Source organism: Siniperca chuatsi, linkage group LG13, assembly GCF_020085105.1.
Source record: "Siniperca chuatsi isolate FFG_IHB_CAS linkage group LG13, ASM2008510v1, whole genome shotgun sequence".
Lineage (NCBI taxonomy): Eukaryota > Metazoa > Chordata > Actinopteri > Centrarchiformes > Sinipercidae > Siniperca > Siniperca chuatsi.
In genome coordinates, this window is record NC_058054.1 from 14,782,387 (window position 1) to 14,802,340 (window position 19,954).

Consider the following 19,954-nt stretch of genomic DNA (forward strand, 5'->3'; position numbering starts at 1 on the left):
ATATTTGACATTTTATAGTCTATTTAATTTAGTCTACCAGAGCTGATATATATGTCAGTACAGTTTCAGACACATTGTCCATTTTATGAAGATGAAACACTTGCATTAGTGCCCACTCTCTGTAAAGTGGGCACTAATGCATCCCCCAATTAACTAAAAATAAGTGTCATCACTGTTTTGTGCAACGTAACACAAGCGCCAGCCCAAATAAAGGTCCACAGACAGACTGTGTCTGTTTTTTATTGACAGTTCTTTATGCTTTCGTACATCAGCAACTCTTCATCCCACAGCCAATCAGTCGGAAGTGATTCAGTTCCTTCATCTTGTGGGCATGGAGGGATCGCCCTCAAACTGACACCCAGGGCTGTAGAGAAAACATGGGCGGACTTTTTGTGACTGCAACAAAATTTTGCTTTGTGTAATAAGTGTGTAGGATTGCTGTATGCTGTATTCAGTCCTTTATATTTTAGCAGGAGTCTGGGTAACTTGCGTGTGTGAACGTGGTATCCCTTTATAGTACTTGGAGCCCAGACTGCCTCCGCCTGTGAAGAAACTGTTACAATGCAGTTTGTCAGTGACGAGTAGGCGGGTGTCAGTACTCCTATATGAAAACTCATGGAATTCTGCCGCAAATGTGACGTATGCCACAGATGGCGTTGTCTCTTCGTCAGAAGGTAAATTCTAGCCTTTGCCCACCGCCATCAAACCCAACTGCCAAAGATAAATTGCCTCCGACAGGTTATTTTTCATGCTAAACTAAACCAGGTGACAGCTGAAACATGAGACTGTAGGAAGTGGACTGTGAAAGTATGCAGCCTGGTTTTAGGTTTACTGCTTGCCAGCGGTTTTTCAGTCAAGGAGCTAGAAAATCTAAATCTGGGCAAAGGTGGGGGGTCTGGGTGGTTGGGTGTTGCTGAGGTGGGACGAGCAAGATGCAACCAACATCTGAGACACCTGTCAATTGAGCTAACATTCTCCCATTCATCCCCATCACCTTAATATCTTAAAATTGGAACAGTAATTTTCAGCATCAACACTGACATACATTAGGGGGTGTTAAATTAACTACTGAGATCCCTAATGTTTTATGGGAAGTACTGACTGTCATTTAGGAAAGAATTTAGGGGTTTTCTCCCTAAGTGAGGGCTAAAATCTAAGGCGATTAGAGGAGCTTAATCTTAAAACATCTCCATAGCCTGCTGTGATGATTGATGTTTGGTTTAGTCAAATGCCGAACCTACTCATGCCAATAAAATCATACATCTTCATATTATAATGCATTTTCAAGTGATTTGAAGGGCTAAGCACAGAGATTCAAGCTAAAGTAAGAGACCTTATCTGCCACAGTGTGCTGAAGATAATGAATCATCCCAAAAGCTGTCCAATTAGTAAAATAGTTTATATTCCAGAAAAGGTCAGCAGGGTTTTATTATTCCTCTAAATCACTGATGTTACGAAGGACTAATCAGGATGATCTTCACTGTTCACAATTCCTTTTTCTGAACTAATGCTGAGTCATTTATTTTTGTGATACTAGTTTTTTGTTATACTAGCTCCATAGGGATTCCACTCTTAACTCATTCTGGCATTTTGATCAGCTTCTCAAAAGGTTACATTTCCTGTATAACCCAAATTCACATATGGTTGCAACATCCTGGGGGCAGACGACAGGATGTCCATACCCCCTTTTATGGCTCAGTTCCTGCTTTTGATCAGTGGATGTTTTATTATAACATGCAGATCAGAATTAATTCCATGTCTAGATCTGTGAGGATCCCACTCCCACCATGGTAGTCAGAAACTAAAGATATTAGTCAGCAGGCTACAAGCACCACTTCACACCTCGTCCTGTTCAGCTAATCTTCCAATCCCAGTGATGACGATACATGTGTACTATTTCTTTTGAATGAAATGGGTAAGGTGAATTCTCATCCATTTCATAAAAGCAAAAGCGAGGGTGATTTTGAATGAAGTTCTTTTGATCACTTAGGCCTCAATAGCTGTTTAAAGTTTATTTATAAAAAGACTGTTTTCTAAATTTATTTGGAAGGGCCAGCAGTTTACAGCCCATCAGAATTGCTACTGAAGGGGAAATTAATGCGTTCGGCACATGGAAAACACGACTTGCTCAACTACTATCTCAAGTAGATGCTGTAGGCTAGAATGTAAAAAAAGATAACTAAGTCTGCCTTGAATCAAAACTAATGCTCCATCTATTTATATTCAATATTATATATTGTCGGTTTAATTTTAGAGACAAACACTTGCCGACTTTGTATAAAGAGGCACCAACACACCCTGCATTTAACAAGTACCTGTAACACCGATTCCTCTTTCACAACACTAGCCTAGCAGAGGGCCACAGTGATTTTAATATTCACAGTTATACACTTTTCCTACATCAGCAACTCTGCCTCTCACAGTCAATCACGGATCAGAAGTGATTCAGTCCCTCCATCTTTCCACTTGCTGGTTTAGGCAGAAGAGAAGGATAACCCTCAAGTTCCTGTGTGTAGATGATGGAAAAGATTCAGTCCATTATATCTTAGATGCCCATGTTTCTTGCTCGACTGCGAACGTGGTATCCCTTAATAGTACTTGGAGCCCTATCTGCCTCCATCTGTGAACACACTCGCTCCACACGTGCAGTTTGTCAGTGATGTGTAGGCGGGTGTCAATTCCCCTTTGTACAAACTCTCTAAGCAAACAGGACGTATGCCACAGATGGCGTTGGTTCTCCGTCAGTAGGTACAGTCTCGCCATTGCCCACCACATAGTTCCTATGCCAAATGATATACTCCGTCATTCAGGTAGCTTTCAATGCATTAGAACGAATACTCTTAATAACGCAACAGCCCAGCTGAGAGGTTGCGTCATTTGTCAAATGACGAACCAGACTACAAGCTCAGTGAAAATGTCAAAAAGTTGAATGGGCTTAAAATTCTTCACGAGGAATGGGACAGCACTATGTGAGTACTACATTTTATAGATGAAACATGAGCGTTGCACTTTAACTGAGTCTTGGTTGTACCTGCAGGTTTCTTCCTAGTTTGAGATATAGAAAACCTGTGACACATTAGTGGCATTAGCACTATTACTACAGTAAACCAACAGCCTAGTAAAGCCAGACTTGGTACAGCAACCATTAGCACAGCCATGATACTGGGCGTATATCGCCCTCTGCAGGCATTCAACAGGCCAGACTCAGGTGTACCTCACTGGTGTTCTAAACAGACCAAATTGGATAAATGGATTTAAGAAGTGCTTTGTACTTTGTGACTAATGAATAGTTTTTTGTTTTTTTTACTAGCAGCAGGCCTTTCTCTGCTCAATTCTAAATAAAATAGTAAAGAAATCTGAGGTAATACAACAATTCATTAAATTTATTTTTCTATTAACATGTTCAAAACATCAAAAGTTCACAATGTTCAAGAGCAGTCTCCATATGCTAACAGTATTTTTTACAAATGCATGAAAAGTTAAGAAAGAGCACAGGCCTAATATACTTCTTACTGATGTTAACTATGAGGGACCTTTCCTCCTTTCACCCCACAATATGTGCAAATTATACAACTGCATCCATGGGGATGACTAAACAGCCTAAAACACTCATAATTTTCAATATCTAACAGAAGTTAGGTCATTAAATCAATTTTCCCAAGTGTCTTAATAATATAAGGGAAACATAACTGTATAAATGAAAAATGTGGGTATGACTCAAGTATAAAAATGGTTTGTGTCAGCGTCAGGTCTGATACCTGTGTTGACAGCTTAAATATCAGGTGAATAAAGCGGTGGCACAGGCACAGTCCCATGGACGAACAATACCAGATCAGGGTTGATGATGGATTAAGAGTTGATAGGAACATTTTAGAGGTCAGTAGTGACCACAGGGGTGACCCCTTGAATGAGCAATGTTGGGCCCAGGTCTCGACTCAACAGGTCAACGTGGTGCAGGTAAGCACGGTAACGGCTTGTGTCCGCTGGGGGACGTGGCAAATACAGGAAACGCACAGCAGGCTGAGGGGCACTGTGTCTGCGAATGAGATCGTTGACAGCACAGATATATTCATCTGTCAGCTGCGCAGCATTATTGAGAAACGTTTGGATATCATCTTCCTTCTCAGCTACCTCTTCTCTCTCCCTCCTCTCCTCATTCTGTACAGACTTTACCAGATTCCCTCTCTCCCTTCCTCCTTGTCTCTGCCAGTGCAGCGCCACCACCTGGTCCCATGCCACCATCTGCACCTGAGCGGAGATCCTTAGCTCCTTTAGCATTGCCTGGAGCTTCGTCTCCTCCTCTTCCTTCAGACTGCAACCGGCCTCCACACATAGGAAGAGGCGGAGTCTTGCCTGGCTCCAGGCACGGGTCTCATGAAGCACGCAGGCCAGCTGCAACAAGAACAGTGAGCAGATGTCCACATAACCGCGGCTGTCTGGTCGAAGTAGATTAAGAGGCCACACGTCAACGAATGGCCCTGACATGTTTCGGTGGCCCCCAATCTTTTTTCTTGACCCCAAGACCGCCTCCCGGTTGAACTGGTTGAAGTAACGAGCCAGTGTCACATTCTTCCCCATTTTTACAGCGTCAGCAATCACTGATACATACTCCTCTTCCTGAAGGTCTTTGGGTTCCTCAGCGCACCGCACATTGGGGAAGAAGGGAGATCGTTGCTCTCGGGGGTCTATGGATGGACTCACTGCATCCAAGCCATGGCCTGTAGACAGGAGAATTTTACCTTGGAGGTTGTCTTGAGGGGTGCAGTCATCATAGAAACCCAAGACAAGGGTGTTTGGCCTCATTCCGCCTTAATGCAAACAGATGTATCAAATGTGCATTTCGGATAAGAACTGTAAGGTGGAAAACCGAGATCATCATACAGCAATAATCTAAACTTGCCTACCAAAGCCTGTGATGAAAAGCAGGTTCTGAACTCCATGTCGGACAGAGTCAGCCAGGGTAAGGTTGACAAACGCCTTGATGTTGAGATGGTCCACTAGAGACAGCCAGGAGTCATAACGGTTCTGCAAAGGATCAGAGGGCAACCCATCTGCAGAATCACACATAAAGACACAAAATGTCAAATGCGTGGGAAAGAGTGCCATCTCATTCTTTCAAGAGCAGCATGTGTTTCTTTGATGTGAGTTACCAACGTAAGCAGCTCCCTGTGTAAACAACAAAAGATTGCAATTTACAACTTTTGGAATAAAAGTGCAGTTATTTCATATACCAGTGCCCATACTTTTTACTTTAACAGATAAATACTGTATAGGGAATGTGAAGTTGACATCACTCCGTTGAATTTTGGGTGACATTTACGCCGCCATGTTGTGAGGATCCCGCTGCGGTTTTCCTCAGGTAAATACTGCTAACATTATTTACTGTATATCTCTTCGCAGAATAATGTTAGTTCGTTAGTATTTATGCCTAAACTCTCTGAACATACACTGTTTTATGTTTGTCTTTACAGGTACATTTTTGAGAAATGACTTACAGAGTCCAGTGAAGTAGAAAGTATTTGTTGTAAGGACATACAGAGGTAACATGTTAGCATGTAGCACAGTATGTAGCTAATGTAAACACTTACAGTAATTACCGGGATGTGGGCGTGGAAAGTACAATATGAAACAACTGATGATGTGAAACAGTCAAGCAATCATTTCTGGTAAAGAGACAACAAATAAACCCACTCAAGTAATCAATAGTAAGTACTATAGCCACTGCCCCTGTGTGTTAAACTGACTACACATTAGTTTAATCACACCAGTGACACCATAGTGAGGCAGCAACCTGCCTGGAATAGACTTTATCCTGTAAATTACCATCAACATTACTGATCTTATGAAGTAATATGCTTATTTAGTTGAAAAACTGCACTGTAACCAAAGTATCTGAAGCTGCTGTGAGGACTGCACTGTGTCCATGTTTCAGAGTAACTTGGATATTTTCACTTGAGAAGTTTGTCAGACAATTATTTACATATTTATGCTTTAAAATGTCAGTCAAAGCTACAGATTATCTGTTTGACACCCTTTTGAAATGCTGTAGAGAATAATGTATAACTTGTATTGTGATCTGTCAACACTAATAAAGTTTTCTGTGAAACAAATGTCTTGTGTTGCTTAGTAATTATTTACTACCTGTAGTAAAGGATTACTAACAAAACTCTTTCACATTGTCAGGATGTTAAATGAACCAGTTTTTTTGACCCTCCTAAATGCAGTTTTTTTACCTATTTAAACAGTGATATTACATAAAACCTTTGTCAAAGAACATGTTTCTCTAATACCACACTTAGTAAATTTAAAAATGACCAAAACTCTCACTTTATTTTTTCAATTTTATTGGAGATATATATATATATATATATATATATATATATATATATATATATATATACACATATATACACACACACACACACACACACACACACACACACACACAAAGTAGCAAAGCCATAACTTTCATTAAAACTGTCCAGGTCACGTCCTCCATCAGGGTAAATGGTTACTGGTATACTGAAGTGTCAGCTGGTATTGGAGCTCTCAGGTGACAGTGTTCATCCTGACGTGTCTTCCTGTGAATAAGACGTTCCTGATGCTGCTGGCCGCTGTGTTATCTTTAGGTCATCACTGGACATGGCATGACACCTGCCAAGCAATAACTTCTTCCTCTGATGGGTCCAGGAACACCTGAGTTACATCAGGATCTGTAAAGCATGGCAGATTCAATGTTACTTAAGACAAAAACATAGCAATATTACAGTACAAGTACAACTACTAAAGGCTGCAGCAGCTCATTGTAGCTCAAAGTAGTCCTTATATATCAGGCTAGAAACCTGCACTTCTGATGTGAGGCTGAAGAGTCCATGTGTCTCTGTGGTGGGTCGGTCTTGCAGGCAACATCCCTTGTTGCAGCTAAATGTAGTGATGTGTTGGCCTGTATGCATGAATAAGTTAGAGGTTACACCAACTTCAAATGTGTAGTTATGGCAACAGCTACACACAGTGTAATAATGATAATAACAAATAAGTTTTCAAACAATTATTGAAGAAGAAACTGATTACACAGAACATTTGACTTGTGTGTAACTTGTGTTGTGACATAGCCTAGCTACCAAAAGCTTGTAAATACAGCCTATGACTCAATAAAATAATCACATACCTGGATGTTTTTGAAAGTTTTGTATTTTGTTTGGTTTCATAATTAGGCCAAAAAGAGGAGTGCCACCTTACCTTTGCAAGTATGACTGTGCTCTTGCAGTTTGCTGGTGTCCGACTTCGCTTGTAAATTAGCAGATCTTGTACTCAGCAACAGCAAAATTGTTTGAGCTTCTAGGGATTTTAAAATTTTTCTCCAGGTAGTGTCCCTTTTCTTTTCCCAAGCAGGTAACTGTTAACCACTGTAGTAGGCACAGGTAACAGCCATAGGCTGTATATATAGATGGACGATGAGCCTCCACTTCCTCCCACTGTACAAAAATGAAGCTAAAATATCCCAGATACGGGAGCTGCCATCTTGCGCTTTTGACGTCATTTGAAGCCAGAGTGTGCAGCAGTGATCAGAGTTGGAGCTGAGGTATAGAAGTCCTGCCCATACACCAGGTCGACTCAATCGCGAGCAGGGCTCAGCTGTCAGTCATGACGTGAAACCCTGTTTATCCGAAAAATTAACACTTGGACATACATCAGCATGATAAAAACTACCTAAAATGACCATCTTGAAACCATCTTCGGGAAAAATGTATTTGACGTATACTTTGACTTTTTTGTTTGCCTCATGTCCCATCCACTAACATACCTATACTGCAGCCAGCCAATCAAGATATTTTGACTTCGCTTTTGGGGGGAAGACATGTCATCCATCTTTATATACAGGCTATGATAACAGAGTGCATTCCTCACAAGATGGCGCCGTCATCCCAACATGCAACACGACGTGACATACCCTCACAGATTCCCCACACAGTATTTAGCTATTATAGTAAGAATGGGCACTGGTTTATGTAATAACTGTCCATTATTCCAAAAGTTGTAAAAAAGCAATGGAAAAATATATAACAGACGTGGAGGGCAGGAGTGGATGAACCCGGTTAAAGAGTAACTGCCTGTACGGGATGCTCTAAGAAGTAACGCAAACGCAACAATGAGGCAGGGATCTGAGTGCAAGCACACAGTTTGAGCAGAAGCAGAGCAAATCTAAGTGCAAGCAGGGGCTATTTGAGTGCGAGGGCAGGGTTTTGAGGGAAAGCATTACAAAATCTGAACTGAAATCAATAAGTCATGCTAACAAATTAAAAGAACATGCTCTTAAATAAAGACAGGAAATTAATCCTGTGTGATTGGAGCATACTAAGAATACAGTTGGACAACAGAGATGACGGGGGGTTTAATAAGTTTACACTTTTTCTCTTAATGTGAAAACTTGTCAAATTTAAAATTCATTGCAATTGATATGAATTCAAGCTTACCGTGGCTGCTGTTCCTTATATCCTTTGAGGTCAAAGGCTATAACTACCACCTTTAAAGCCTTCAGTAGCTGAGTGTTCAATACTAAAAACTATCTGTCTCCTACCTACACAATTCTTACCCAGTAAACCCAGCTTTACATGTCCCAGTACATAGAGGCCACTCTTCTTCAGGTCATTGATGAAAGTCATGAGACCTGTACAGCTGCGAGGGTTTGCCACCATCAGCAGCACCTGGGGCCTCCAGAACTTCACATGGTCCTTACGCACATCCAACATCAACAGGTATTTGCGCACCTGAGTGAATAAAAAAAATTGGGTGAAAAAGAGGGATGTGAAGATGTAGTAATTCATGCAAACTTGCATCATGTTGTTGCTTCATGTGAGAAAGATGGCTTGTTTGTACCTGGTGGAAGATGAGAGCCTGGCTGATGCATCCCCAGTGGCTGATGGGACCGAGGTAGTGGATAAACATCAAGAGCAGCAGCATAAAGGCTATGCTGGCAAATGCATAAATGGCATTGATCAGGAACATCATGACCAGGCAGCCAAGAATGCCCAGAGTGCAGGTATGCCATGTAAAACAACGAAATGAGGGTCTAAATTTAAAGACAATGACAGAATATGGAATTACTTCTTCCAACCGTGATTGTGCAAATGAAATCCAAAACAGAAAGCTTCACTCACTGTATTATCCTGGACTGTACCTGAAGTTTGGTGCAGAAGCCCATTCGAGAGCCAAACAGGACAGGTTCACAGCAGCATAGACCAACAAAAAGAAGATAGTCACAATACCAGCAATTGTGTTCAATTTACCGGTAAACAGCACCACCTAGTGGAAGGAATACAGAACATTAGATTGGCTTACACTCTACATTTAAAACACCTCTTAAGTAATAGCTGTATAATAAACCAGAGGTGCTCAAACACCAGGCTGCAGGAGATATGCCAAAATAAACACCTAGTAATTGTTTGATTGTTAATTTAGTTTTAGTACAGAAAAGTGACAAATATCCAATTAATATTTTGTGTTTTGTGCTGCTTAGATCTTTTTCAGTTTTGGAGCTGAAGTTTTAAATATTGATAATAATTCAAATATGTAATATTTCTAGCAATAGAAGTGAGCAGGCTTTGGCGCGCACACACACACACACTGTTATTGAGAACAATGTATACAAACAATACAGCTTCTTATATCTAGACAACACGAGTAGCTTCAGACCCCTGGCTGTCCCTTGACCCCAATACGAACCACCATGATAACAACTTAATTGGTTTACAGCTGTACTATACATGTCCATGAATTGCTGAAAGAAAAAAAAACATGCTATCTAGCTAATATGCTGATGCTTAATAGCCTGGTAGTGAAATGAAGAGTTCACTTACTAGTGTAATAGTACAGTACCCTGCTGTCTCCCTGGCAGGCAAAACACTTCAAGCTTTTAATGCTCTTCATTTGACAAATCTTTAGCCAATCTGAAGCAGAGCACATGATGATGCACAACGTTTTTTGCCCTGCTGAGTGGTAGGTGAAGGATCAATACATCCAAAATCTGACAGTTACACATTTACATGGTCAGCTGTTAACGTATCTGCCTCCATTCAAGCTATACCCTTACTTTTACCTTCACCTCGTGGTAGCGCTGCATTTTTCCCCACCATCAACACATTTACAAAAAACAAACGAGCATTGTGGATGAAACGATTAGAGCAAGAATGTTCAAGCTTTGTCTACTTCATCTTCCTAATTACTGAAATGGACACCTCCTGTCAAGTTTGCACATTAGAAGCAGGAAGCAAAATGGAAACGACAAATAATAACAGATAAACAATTAGGGTGTAAATGGCTATAATTTTTCATCTTCTGTTTAACATCAATTTAATATTGTATTACTGTCCTTTACTGCTCATCTTTCTTCTTTAGGTATCAATAAAGGGGTTATGGGTAGCAATCAACGCACAATAGTAAAAAATATCCATCTGGAAGCTGGCTAAACAGTCATTTTACAAGGCAAAATTTTATAAGTCACTAATCTAAAAGAGCAATATGAACAGGTAGGGGTTGAGGGTAAGGGCAAGGGACAGAGGAAAACTGGAACCACTCCTTGTATACAGTGTACTATCCTACCTGTACAAGCAACCAGGAGACAAGCACTGAGGCCCAGGGGTTTCCACTCCCAGATGTTTTCCTCACTAGAGCCAAGACACCGCCTGTATAGATTTATAATATTAAAAGCAAAGCCACTCAGTCATTCGCTCAAGCTCCTAAATCAGACAAACAACTGAGTCATCCTGCACTCGTCCTTTAGCCAAACAATTTTTTCTTCTTCTGAGAAAGTCACTGCAAGCCATCTGTTGTCAAACGATGCTTTCCAAATTAACATGCCTCCACTAGGAAAACAAGACATGATGAAATTAATAACAAGTGTCAATTTCTCACATTTGAAATGGAGGCCTCTTTCAACAGATGGCTGATTATTAAAATGTTGACTCAGCTTTATAGAAGACCAGCTGGAGTTGGATATGCTTTTCTATACTCTGGATCAACCACTGAGCACTGATCACAACCTAAACAAGCAAGATTAGTAATTCTTCTCACTACAAAAATGGTCAGAAGCCAAAAATCCCACTCTGCTAATAAACAAACAAGTTGCTGCTCTTTGGTATGTAATTCTTAATGTTCAACAGGCAAAACTAATTGCAAACATTGGACAGCAGGACACGTGTTCAAGTATCTCACCAAACAGGTTGTCTTTGGACAGGGCATACAGGATCCTGGAGGCTCCTATCAGGTTACTCATGGCAGCTGACATGGTGGAGAAGTAAATCCCAACTGTCACCAGGGGAGGCCATATATTGATGTCACCCAGGAAACTGTAGTCTCTTTGGAGAAGGTGACTAAGGATAATGGATTAAGACTCCAAATATGAAAGGAGTCAAAAATAATTGCTTTAGCAGATTAACTGTTAATAAAAGCGCATTGTTTTAAATCACTTCACACGCGAACAAAGAAAACATATCTGAGTAAAATCTCGGAAAAGTGCTTAAATGCAACAACTTATTTTGAAAAATCCCCCATCAAATATTTAAATAACCACAGTGTTATTGGTAATCTTTCTATAGATCAGACTTTGATGTCACAATCAGACACTATGGCAACTATAGAAACTTGTGTTTAAATATTTCAGCTTTTTTGTGCTACTATTTCAGCGTGTTTGATTGTGTCTGTGTTTCTTACCGTTCACAGGACCACGCAGTCAGCAGACTAAGCAGATTGTATGTGATGTAAGTTATAATAACAGCTGCAAGCGTTCCTCTTGGGATGGAATAGCTGGGGTTTTTCAGGTCGCCTGGAAAACACATGACAAAAGTTCAATCTTCAAAAACCAAAAACAAATCTATTAACACCTTAATCAAAGTCAAAGTTTGGCCTTCCCCAGATGCGTACACATGTACTGTTGTCATAAATCATGGGCTGGATCCACCACAGTCCACATTTCTAGACCTATCTTAATCAGTTGTTAAAAGGCTCCTCTACAAATGTTGCTGGGACATGCAGTTTTATTTTCCCAAGTTTGAAGAATACAACTGGTGTATCCTTTGCATCCCTCCGTATCTCATAAATATGGTAAATACATAACATGTAGTAGAAAAAGTCACAGCAAAGTGTAAAAATAATGGAATTCAGGCATAAATTACAATTACTGTTGCTGTCAGCAGCCTGAAAATGCTGTTGATCAAAGGACAAGAGATATTTATTGTTTACCTGACACACCATTTGCCCATCATGAAGTTAAACATCACAGCTTATACTCTAAACTTGAGTTATTATGAAACCTATCCCAGTTTTCAACTGGCATCTGTACTGTATTATTGTTCAAGGGCAACTTCTTGGTGAAGAATTTGGAAATGTTTGTACTTTAGAAGCATGAATGCACCCATATGTCTGGACTAAGAGGCTAGACCATTTGGTTTGGAAAGAGGTTAAGATTCAGCTCGGCCATCATGGAGTTTGTGTTTTTTGATTGTTGTAGGATCCAGGCCCTAAACTGGGGCAAAGCTATTGGTTCCTTCCTTCTTGAAGTGACACATAGCTAGAAAAAGGAGTCTTTGTTTGCTCTTTAACAATTTATCTACTTACATTATTTTAACACCATCTTACCTGACATGTTGGAGCCTGCCATGATTCCAGTGCAGCCGTTGAACATGACAGCGAACACTGTGGCAAAACTCATCATGGCACCAGTGGTGTAGTCTACTGTGTAATTGGCTGGAAGGAGTGACAGGAGGCTTGATCATTCATACATATCAGGGATCACTATAACAAACAGGAATTTCCAACATGTTAGGTCAATAATTAATTTTTTGTATCTTCTGCTTAAATAATCAAAAGTCCTCAATTAACAAATCAGAGCTAATATTACAAAGGCTAGGTTTTTTCAAACAGGTCCATCATTGTTTAAATAGGATGAAGATTATCAAAGCATATAAAAGGCCCAACTGACAACATGTCCAGCGCTTACACAATAGGTTGGCCTCCAGGGTGTGGAGCCGGAAGCCAGAATAATTGGCGGTGCTCAGGCTTGTACTGTTTAGACCAGATTTATCTGGAAGAATCACCACAATGGGCCCCACAAAGAAAAAACTGATGACAATAGAAGCCAGGACCGTCGTGACTATGATGAAGATAATAAAGGCAGCTTTGGCATAGATGTGGGCTCCCACCTGTAATGACAAAATTAAATTTAGGAACTACTGACACACACACACACACAAAACATTTTGTCTTGACTGTTGATTTGGCCCAGGACAAGGTATCTTGAAAACTACCAGCCATAGATTTTGTGGATATTATTAGCGGTCCTCAGTGGATTCAAATTCATGACCTCCTGACATTTCCTTTAGCACCACCATCAGGCCAGAATTTCCACATGTATACAACATCTATACTAGCTACTACTACTTTGCACTCAATATCTCTCTTTAGCTAACTGGCAGACTACCATGAAAATTACTGAGCACAGTCATGCTCAGGAGAGGATCAACTTTTTAATTCTAAATTATTCGTGGCCTTTCCTTTAGGGTTGCAGTATGAACAAATTTAAAAAAATGTTCACATTTGTAATGAAAGTTTATTTCTAACAGAACAATAAACTGAGTGTTGGTTCCATCCAACACTTTACATTGTAATCAACAATAAGCCTCTACATGCTGCCAGCAGGGATTTAGACTTAGTCCTTTTATTCTAAATGGTTGTGTATTTAGCAAAACAGTTCTAAAAAAAAAAATGAAAAAAAGAAATAAATTAAATTTTAAAAAATGAAAAAAAAAATTAAAAAAAATCACAAAACTCCCTGTATTTGTATAAGCCAGAGGAGTTGACAGAATGGATATTATTTGAAAACAATGAAGTCTCACCAAGCAGACAATGAAACATAGTAAGAGCAGGACAGTGCCATAAAGCAGAGACCACCAGTATCCTGAAGGCAACACCTGATGGAGACCTGCAACAGCTGCTGCACCCTCTGAGGGACAGTAAACAACGGTTAATTAATACAGCAACACACTCACATGCCTAGATGTCCCGTCATGTCGTAATGGACCTTACCTTCTGGGATGCCAAAGGCAGACATGATAGCCTCGACTAGACCCAAAACGTAGAGAGCAGTGCAGCACACATTGGCAAAGAAAAACATAATCCCGATGCTGCCACCAAACTCTGGACCCAGGGCTCGGCTGATCATGTCTGGGGATCCAAGTTGGGGAATTTCTGACTCCAGATTCATATATGTAAACCAACTAAGCCTGGACACAATATCTCACCTATCTACCTTGGATAAAAATCGACCACTGGTCAGATTTGGTGGACAAAGTAAATCATGGGGCGAAATTAAGAGCAGGGCCATTTTTTGTCGAGCCATTATTTAGTCAGGCTTAATCACAGACAAGACATCCAAGTGAGGCTTTTAAGCTGCAGTTTAAGTCTCTCTCAGCAGTAAAAGATACAGTAGGCACCTCCAGCATCTAAAGCCCCATTGGTGGAGATGGCACAGACAGAAAGCACGGTCATCGTGATGATCAAGTAGGCCACCAGGAACATGGCAATGGACTCGTAGAGCCCTGCTTGACCCACAACAAATCCTGCAAGAGGTAGGAGGAAATCTTATTTATAATGTAGCCTTATGTTTAACTCAGACCTGTTACTTTTGTTTGCAAAGTAACATGCACGAACATTTTTCTACTGATCTGATTATTTACATTATGGACACAACAGATGGACTAAAGTGATGCTAAAATGATTAGCTGATTAATGGATTAGCGGAGTTGTTCAACACAAAATTGTCAACTAGTTTGAAAAATGTATTAATTGTTACACTCATTTCTCAAGAAAACTGTCAAACATTTGCTGCGTCCAGCTTCTTAAATTTGAAAATTTGCCATTCTCTTTTTGTACAATCATTGTAAACTGAGTCTCTTTGGATGTTGAACAGTTCGTTGGACCAAACAAGCAAACTTAAGATGTCACCATGGTCTCTGGGAAACTGATTTTTTCACAATGTTGGGACATTTTATTGACTGAACATTTAATTGACTAGTTAGCTCATTTCAACTACTGATGGGGGGGAAATTACGTTAGCTAAAGTTACAGTCCTTGACAAAAGCATGCCAGACAAAAATGACACATTTTAAAGTGATTTGAGATAATATTTGTGTTTTACCAAGGCTCAACTGAATAATTCAGACACTCGCCCCCAACCGGATTATTTCACCCACTTGTCAGCATCGACCTAACCGCTAACCTGGTGCAAAGTGAACGGAAGATTTGTGTGTGTTTTAGTTCAGTCTAATGTGTTGCTTTTGCTTGGACAAGATCTTTGGATTTTTTTTTTTTGAAGATTAAAGATTATTGCCCTCCCCTACTCACCAATTCGCAGGAACACAACGACGCTAAACATGGACAGTAAAGTTGGTATGACCACGCCAAACACCACTCCGAGCTTGCGGGCCGTTTTCTCCTTGGACCGTCGGCAGTCTCTGCCCGCCTTGGTCCCGCTCTGTTTGGACACATCTTTCGGCTCCGGGCCGTTCGTGGCGGCGAGTCGGTAATGTAGGAGAGGAGCCTTTTCTGACATGGTGGTTAAGTTAACAGTAATAAACGTTAAATGCAGCTGGCTGGCGTTAACCGAAGGCACAGTTTCAGCCGCACGTGCTCAATTAACGCCTAACGTTTTTTTTGTAACTATGGTGAAATGTGCTAACAATCAGCGTCTAGCTAATGGAATGGCCACCATCCACCTCCGCCGGGCCCGTTCACCTTCTGCAGGTACAGCGAAGTGCAGGTAAGGACTGTTTGCTAATGGAAAAATGACGTTGCTTCCTGGTTTTGGGTTATCCAATCAGTTACAGTTTCTCCTTGATTAATCCACCGGCTATTTTTTTAAAATATCGGTTGACAGCAAATAACAAACTTAGTCTAGCTAAAAAGAAATTAACTGTTTACCTGCCTAACTAGCTAACTAACTAACCAACCAAATAGATACACGAGTAATTAAATAATTAAATGTTTGAAATCAGAGTTTATTGCATATTATATTGCAACGATTTTGTATCATAAACACAATTTGTATAAAGTGTAGCGACCATGTCCTCTTAAATGCAAAATCTGGGTATTTACATACAGAAATTCACAGGATAAGATAGATTTCCTGAATTTAGAAAAGCAATACATACAAACATGCACACATCTACAGCAAATCAATAACCTTTAAAACAACAATGTAAACAGGGATAAGATCTAAAAGTGCAATGAAAATAAACTAAGTCTGCTCACTAAATTCATACCAGATAGGTATATACATTCCAGTCTCCATTATTCTTCTTCAGTAAGTGTAAGTATCTATGATTTTTATTTAAATTCAGCTAATGTGCAAGGACTGTCTAGCAGTATTTGCTTAATAACCATAATAAAATTAAAACTATTTTGGGACTGGATATAGGCTTTCCTCCACTTTGCAAGACCTTTCTACCGCTGATTTAAGGAGCAAAACAAATCTGGCACAAAAACATGAATCCCAAACAACCAAGTTGACTTTTTGGTTCTGAGCACGCGATCAAGCTGGATAACAACCTCTGACGTGAAACAATCATTTGGATTTTGATCATTTTGCATCCAGTGGAGACTTGGATAAGCTGCCATAGGCTACACAAAAAAGACACGATACCTTTTGGCAGATTGTAGGCTTGTATTGGTTCTATAGGCCTACAATCAAATTTAAAGCATCCCTAGTTTTATGTAGAATGATACAAAAAACTCCCTTTCTATCATACATTCATTTGTCCATGATGCTCATGCAGACATATTGCTGTCTTTCATTTTCGTCTACCTCTCCAGCTGTAGTTCCTTTTAATGTCCTTTTAATGAGAAGGGTGAATTTCTACTTTTTACTCTTAAAAAGTGAATCACACTATACAAAAGCAGTATTTTCACACATTTTGAGAAAGGCAACAAGGTGAGGGGAAAATCCAGATCACTCCAGTTGTTTTGCTCTGGTGGATTTTCATCCTTCTTTTAGTGACCTGAGGCCCCCAGTTGAACTCATCCCCCTGTTTGTGAAGAACATTGAGTCCACTGAAGTTGTTCTTGTGTCACTGGGAAGGGCATCTTTCCTCCAGGTCAACCATGAACCACTCCAGTTTGCCTGAGATCAGTTGATTGTAACTCAGCAGGACTGTGCTGAGACACTGTGTGCTTCGAGGAACACAAGTCAGTGCTGGACTCACCACTGGCCCCTGCTGGTCCAAACCGAAAACACAACAATGAAGATGGTTTTAGAAATGAATAACAGAAAGAACATGAACAAAAGTGAGAAAAGGAGGTTGGAAATTAAACCAAAAAAGGACACAGATTTTAAAAATTGCACTATTTACTGATAGAAACACTTGTAAAAACTTATTCTTGACAACGTAAATCCACAAATTAACTTCCCAAATTTTAGGATATTATGTAAAACACAGATCACAGGACATCCATCTTGCACTCTGTCTCACTGGGAAAGTATGCACTGCTATCTTCTTCTTGTCCTGAGGAAGGAAGGCTTGGGGTCACACAACATAACATCATCACTCCCAGGGCACAGATATTCCAGAAAGCCACAGATTTATGAGAAACCAGGATATTTCCACACCAGCGGAAACTGATAATGCCTCTGAAACAGATGCAAATCAGTGAGAGAGAAGCCCATCAACACGTTTTCATTCACTTCGTGTGAATGTTCATCAACACACTGATGAATTTTACTTGGCTCTGTTTGTTGTGATGTGTTTGTATGTGAGTGACGAAGACAGGCTGAGCCCAGTTAGCTTTGATTTGCTGATTTGCAGGTCAAAAGGCATCCAGACGTTAAAATCAAAAGTGAAAATTTCTTAAAAGCCTAGATTGCTTCAAAAGCATTTCATTGTCTATACTGATATGTATGTAGGACCTTCTTAACAGTGAAATATAGCTATTTATATGGTTATATGTATCCAAGACATCCAGAAACGTACATTTTTTTGACCAACAAATCACTAAAATCAGTGCTTACTGGGAGTGCTGCTTGTGAACTTGTTTGCATGCAGTTTATCAGTGCGGCCGCTTCTTACACTCAGTTGAAGGTGTGTGAAAATGAGCTGGTAGTTGTTGATGTTGTTCTCCAGTCTCTGCAGTAGCGAACTGACACATCCTGGCTGGCTTGAGGCCCTCACAACCTTCACGCCTTCAATAAGAAGCCTCAAGGATGCAACTATATCTCCTCTCTTCTCCTGGTGCTGCGGTAACACACACATACAGAAAAAGAAAAGCAATGAAATATGTTTTTAGAGGATATTATTAAAGACAAGATAAACCACTAAAACCAGCAGTAAGCAAGTAAGAAATCCATTGTCGTAGAGGATTTTGGACTTATACATGTGTTAACATACTGATTTGTTTTCCCAAGATGCTACATGAAGCCCAGTACAGGGTAGCTGAACAGGTGTGGAGAGGGTCGTCGAGCTATTGCAGCCACTCTGCATGGAGGGAGACATGGAAGAGACCGATGGCAGACGTTGGACAAATAGGCGAACTACAGAGAGACAGACTGATGGGAGACTACAGGTAACAACAGATAGACAGGAGGATTATATACAGCAGAAGAAAGAGAGACTGAGAAATGTTGGGAAAGTGAGACACAGTCATATCCTCACCAGTGCGCTCCTCATCTCTGCCACAATATTCATAGTCCTCCTGGCGCCTTTATTACACACAAATTCTATGGGTTTGGTCTCAGCATCCCACACCTCAGAGGCTACCAGAGAACAGAGCAGCAGGAGTCCTGGACGAACACAGAAACACACACTGAAGCTGAGGCGCTACAAGCCACCTTGTTCAGCTTATAACAAGAGCATTAAAATCCTCACAAGTCAAACTTTTTAGGCTCAGTACTCACTGCTTAACGCCATGCCCTGCTTGGCCGCTCCCAATGAATCCACATTTGTTCCATTAAGAAATGTGCCTGGTGGAAAATGCCCTGTGTCCACTGTAGAGGAGCTGTGTGTCCTTTTTGTCTTCTCACCACTTGATTTCCCACCTTCTCATTCAGTAGTGGGAAGTGCGAGTGTTATCTAGCCTGAGAGCAGGATGCACTCCAACTTCCCTGTGACGCAGCATAACAAAATGTTATAAACCGAAAATGGCATTTCATTGATATTAGCGGGGCTATTTTGCTTCTCGTTTGGCCGGAGTTGGGTGTTCAAGGGACAGCATGCTTGCTGACTAAAAGGTTAATGATTTATTATTGTGAAAGACTCCATTTACACAGCTGCCATCAAATCCAATCACTTCTGCTGGAGGCTATTTACTTTTTGTCAAGGTTTGCTCAGGCTAATAGAGGTAGCAGCTTGGGTTCATATAATTCACAAAATTGGTGTCAGAGGGAGCTACACAGCCCACATACAGCATGTGGGTGTGTTTGTGGAGACATAGTGCATGTACATGACTTGAAAAATTGTGTTTTTGTTTTTTTTAGGATTTCAGACGCCCACAATCCCATGTAGAAGGTTGTTAATGTACCAGCAAGCCAGATTGTTTTCACATGTAGCCTACATTCACAGAAGTTTATAAAAGGTCCAAATTGTGCTAAGATTTCTATTTTGTAACTTTTTTTGCAATATTTACACATTTTGACTAAACTGCAACATGTATCCTTACAGACGTGGTCATTGCAGGGAGGACAAGGGGAAATCACTGCCAAGTGATTACCCATCTGAGCATTGTTTAACAGCATTACTGGCTGTATTTATCACCCAGGAGGAGAAGTGAACCAGCGGTCTTCACCTGGATACATGCAATCATCCATCGGATTGTAATCCCTTGGGGGCGCAGCTGGAAGAGTTGGTGACGCTCCAATTCAATTGCCATGTGGGGGTTGAGGAGGTATAATAGCTGTCAAAGACATGGATAAGAG

The 19,954-nt window shown here is 40.5% G+C and overlaps 2 protein-coding genes across 5 annotated transcripts; both read right to left on the bottom strand.

Annotated features, from left to right (window-relative positions):
• Positions 1-3,362: 3,362 nt before the first annotated feature.
• LOC122886577 (solute carrier family 12 member 9-like) lies at positions 3,363-15,839 on the bottom strand. 3 transcript variants are annotated; one of them, XM_044218932.1, is made up of 14 exons: positions 15,397-15,838; positions 14,478-14,612; positions 14,080-14,217; positions 13,890-13,996; positions 12,995-13,196; positions 12,634-12,741; positions 11,710-11,821; positions 11,212-11,369; positions 10,600-10,682; positions 9,179-9,303; positions 8,878-9,070; positions 8,594-8,768; positions 4,905-5,051; positions 3,363-4,718 (listed from the first exon to the last, which is right to left on the bottom strand). In XM_044218932.1, exons 1-14 carry the CDS (start codon positions 15,602-15,604, stop codon positions 3,871-3,873), a joined length of 2,739 nt encoding a protein of 912 aa, XP_044074867.1. In that variant the 5' UTR covers positions 15,605-15,838; the 3' UTR covers positions 3,363-3,870. The 3 variants fall into 3 exon arrangements, with proteins under 3 accessions (XP_044074867.1, XP_044074866.1, XP_044074869.1); XM_044218931.1 differs by having other exon boundaries at positions 3,363-4,808; XM_044218934.1 differs by lacking the exons at positions 13,890-13,996; positions 14,080-14,217; positions 14,478-14,612 and having other exon boundaries at positions 3,363-4,808; positions 15,397-15,839.
• A 189-nt stretch (positions 15,840-16,028) lies between these two features.
• On the bottom strand, positions 16,029-19,934 carry thpo (thrombopoietin). Of its 2 annotated transcripts, XM_044218949.1 has the most exons (6): positions 19,825-19,934; positions 18,938-19,144; positions 18,696-18,823; positions 18,432-18,518; positions 18,114-18,278; positions 16,029-17,264 (listed from the first exon to the last, which is right to left on the bottom strand). In XM_044218949.1, exons 2-6 carry the CDS (start codon positions 18,948-18,950, stop codon positions 17,118-17,120), a joined length of 540 nt encoding a protein of 179 aa, XP_044074884.1. In that variant the 5' UTR covers positions 18,951-19,144; positions 19,825-19,934; the 3' UTR covers positions 16,029-17,117. The 2 variants fall into 2 exon arrangements, with proteins under 2 accessions (XP_044074884.1, XP_044074885.1); XM_044218950.1 differs by lacking the exon at positions 19,825-19,934 and having other exon boundaries at positions 16,029-17,261; positions 18,938-19,256.
• Between the last annotated feature and the right edge of the window lie 20 nt (positions 19,935-19,954).

Bases quoted from the DNA above. Each gene is read 5' to 3' on its own strand.
- LOC122886577 (XM_044218931.1), bottom strand. From the start codon at position 15,604: ATGTCAGAAAAGGCTCCTCTCCTACATTACCGACTCGCCGCCACGAAC. The intron at 11,822-12,633 runs GTAAGATGGTGT...TGTGTTTTCCAG, and splicing joins GGCAGGCTCCAACATGTCAG to GCGACCTGAAAAACCCCAGC. The intron at 5,052-8,593 runs GTAAGAATTGTG...GTGATTCTGCAG, and splicing joins TGTAAAGCTGGGTTTACTGG to ATGGGTTGCCCTCTGATCCT.
- thpo (XM_044218949.1), bottom strand. The intron at 18,519-18,695 runs GTGAGGATATGA...CCCTCCATGCAG, and splicing joins CAGAGATGAGGAGCGCACTG to AGTGGCTGCAATAGCTCGAC. The intron at 18,279-18,431 runs GTATGTTAACAC...GTGTTACCGCAG, and splicing joins CATCTTGGGAAAACAAATCA to CACCAGGAGAAGAGAGGAGA.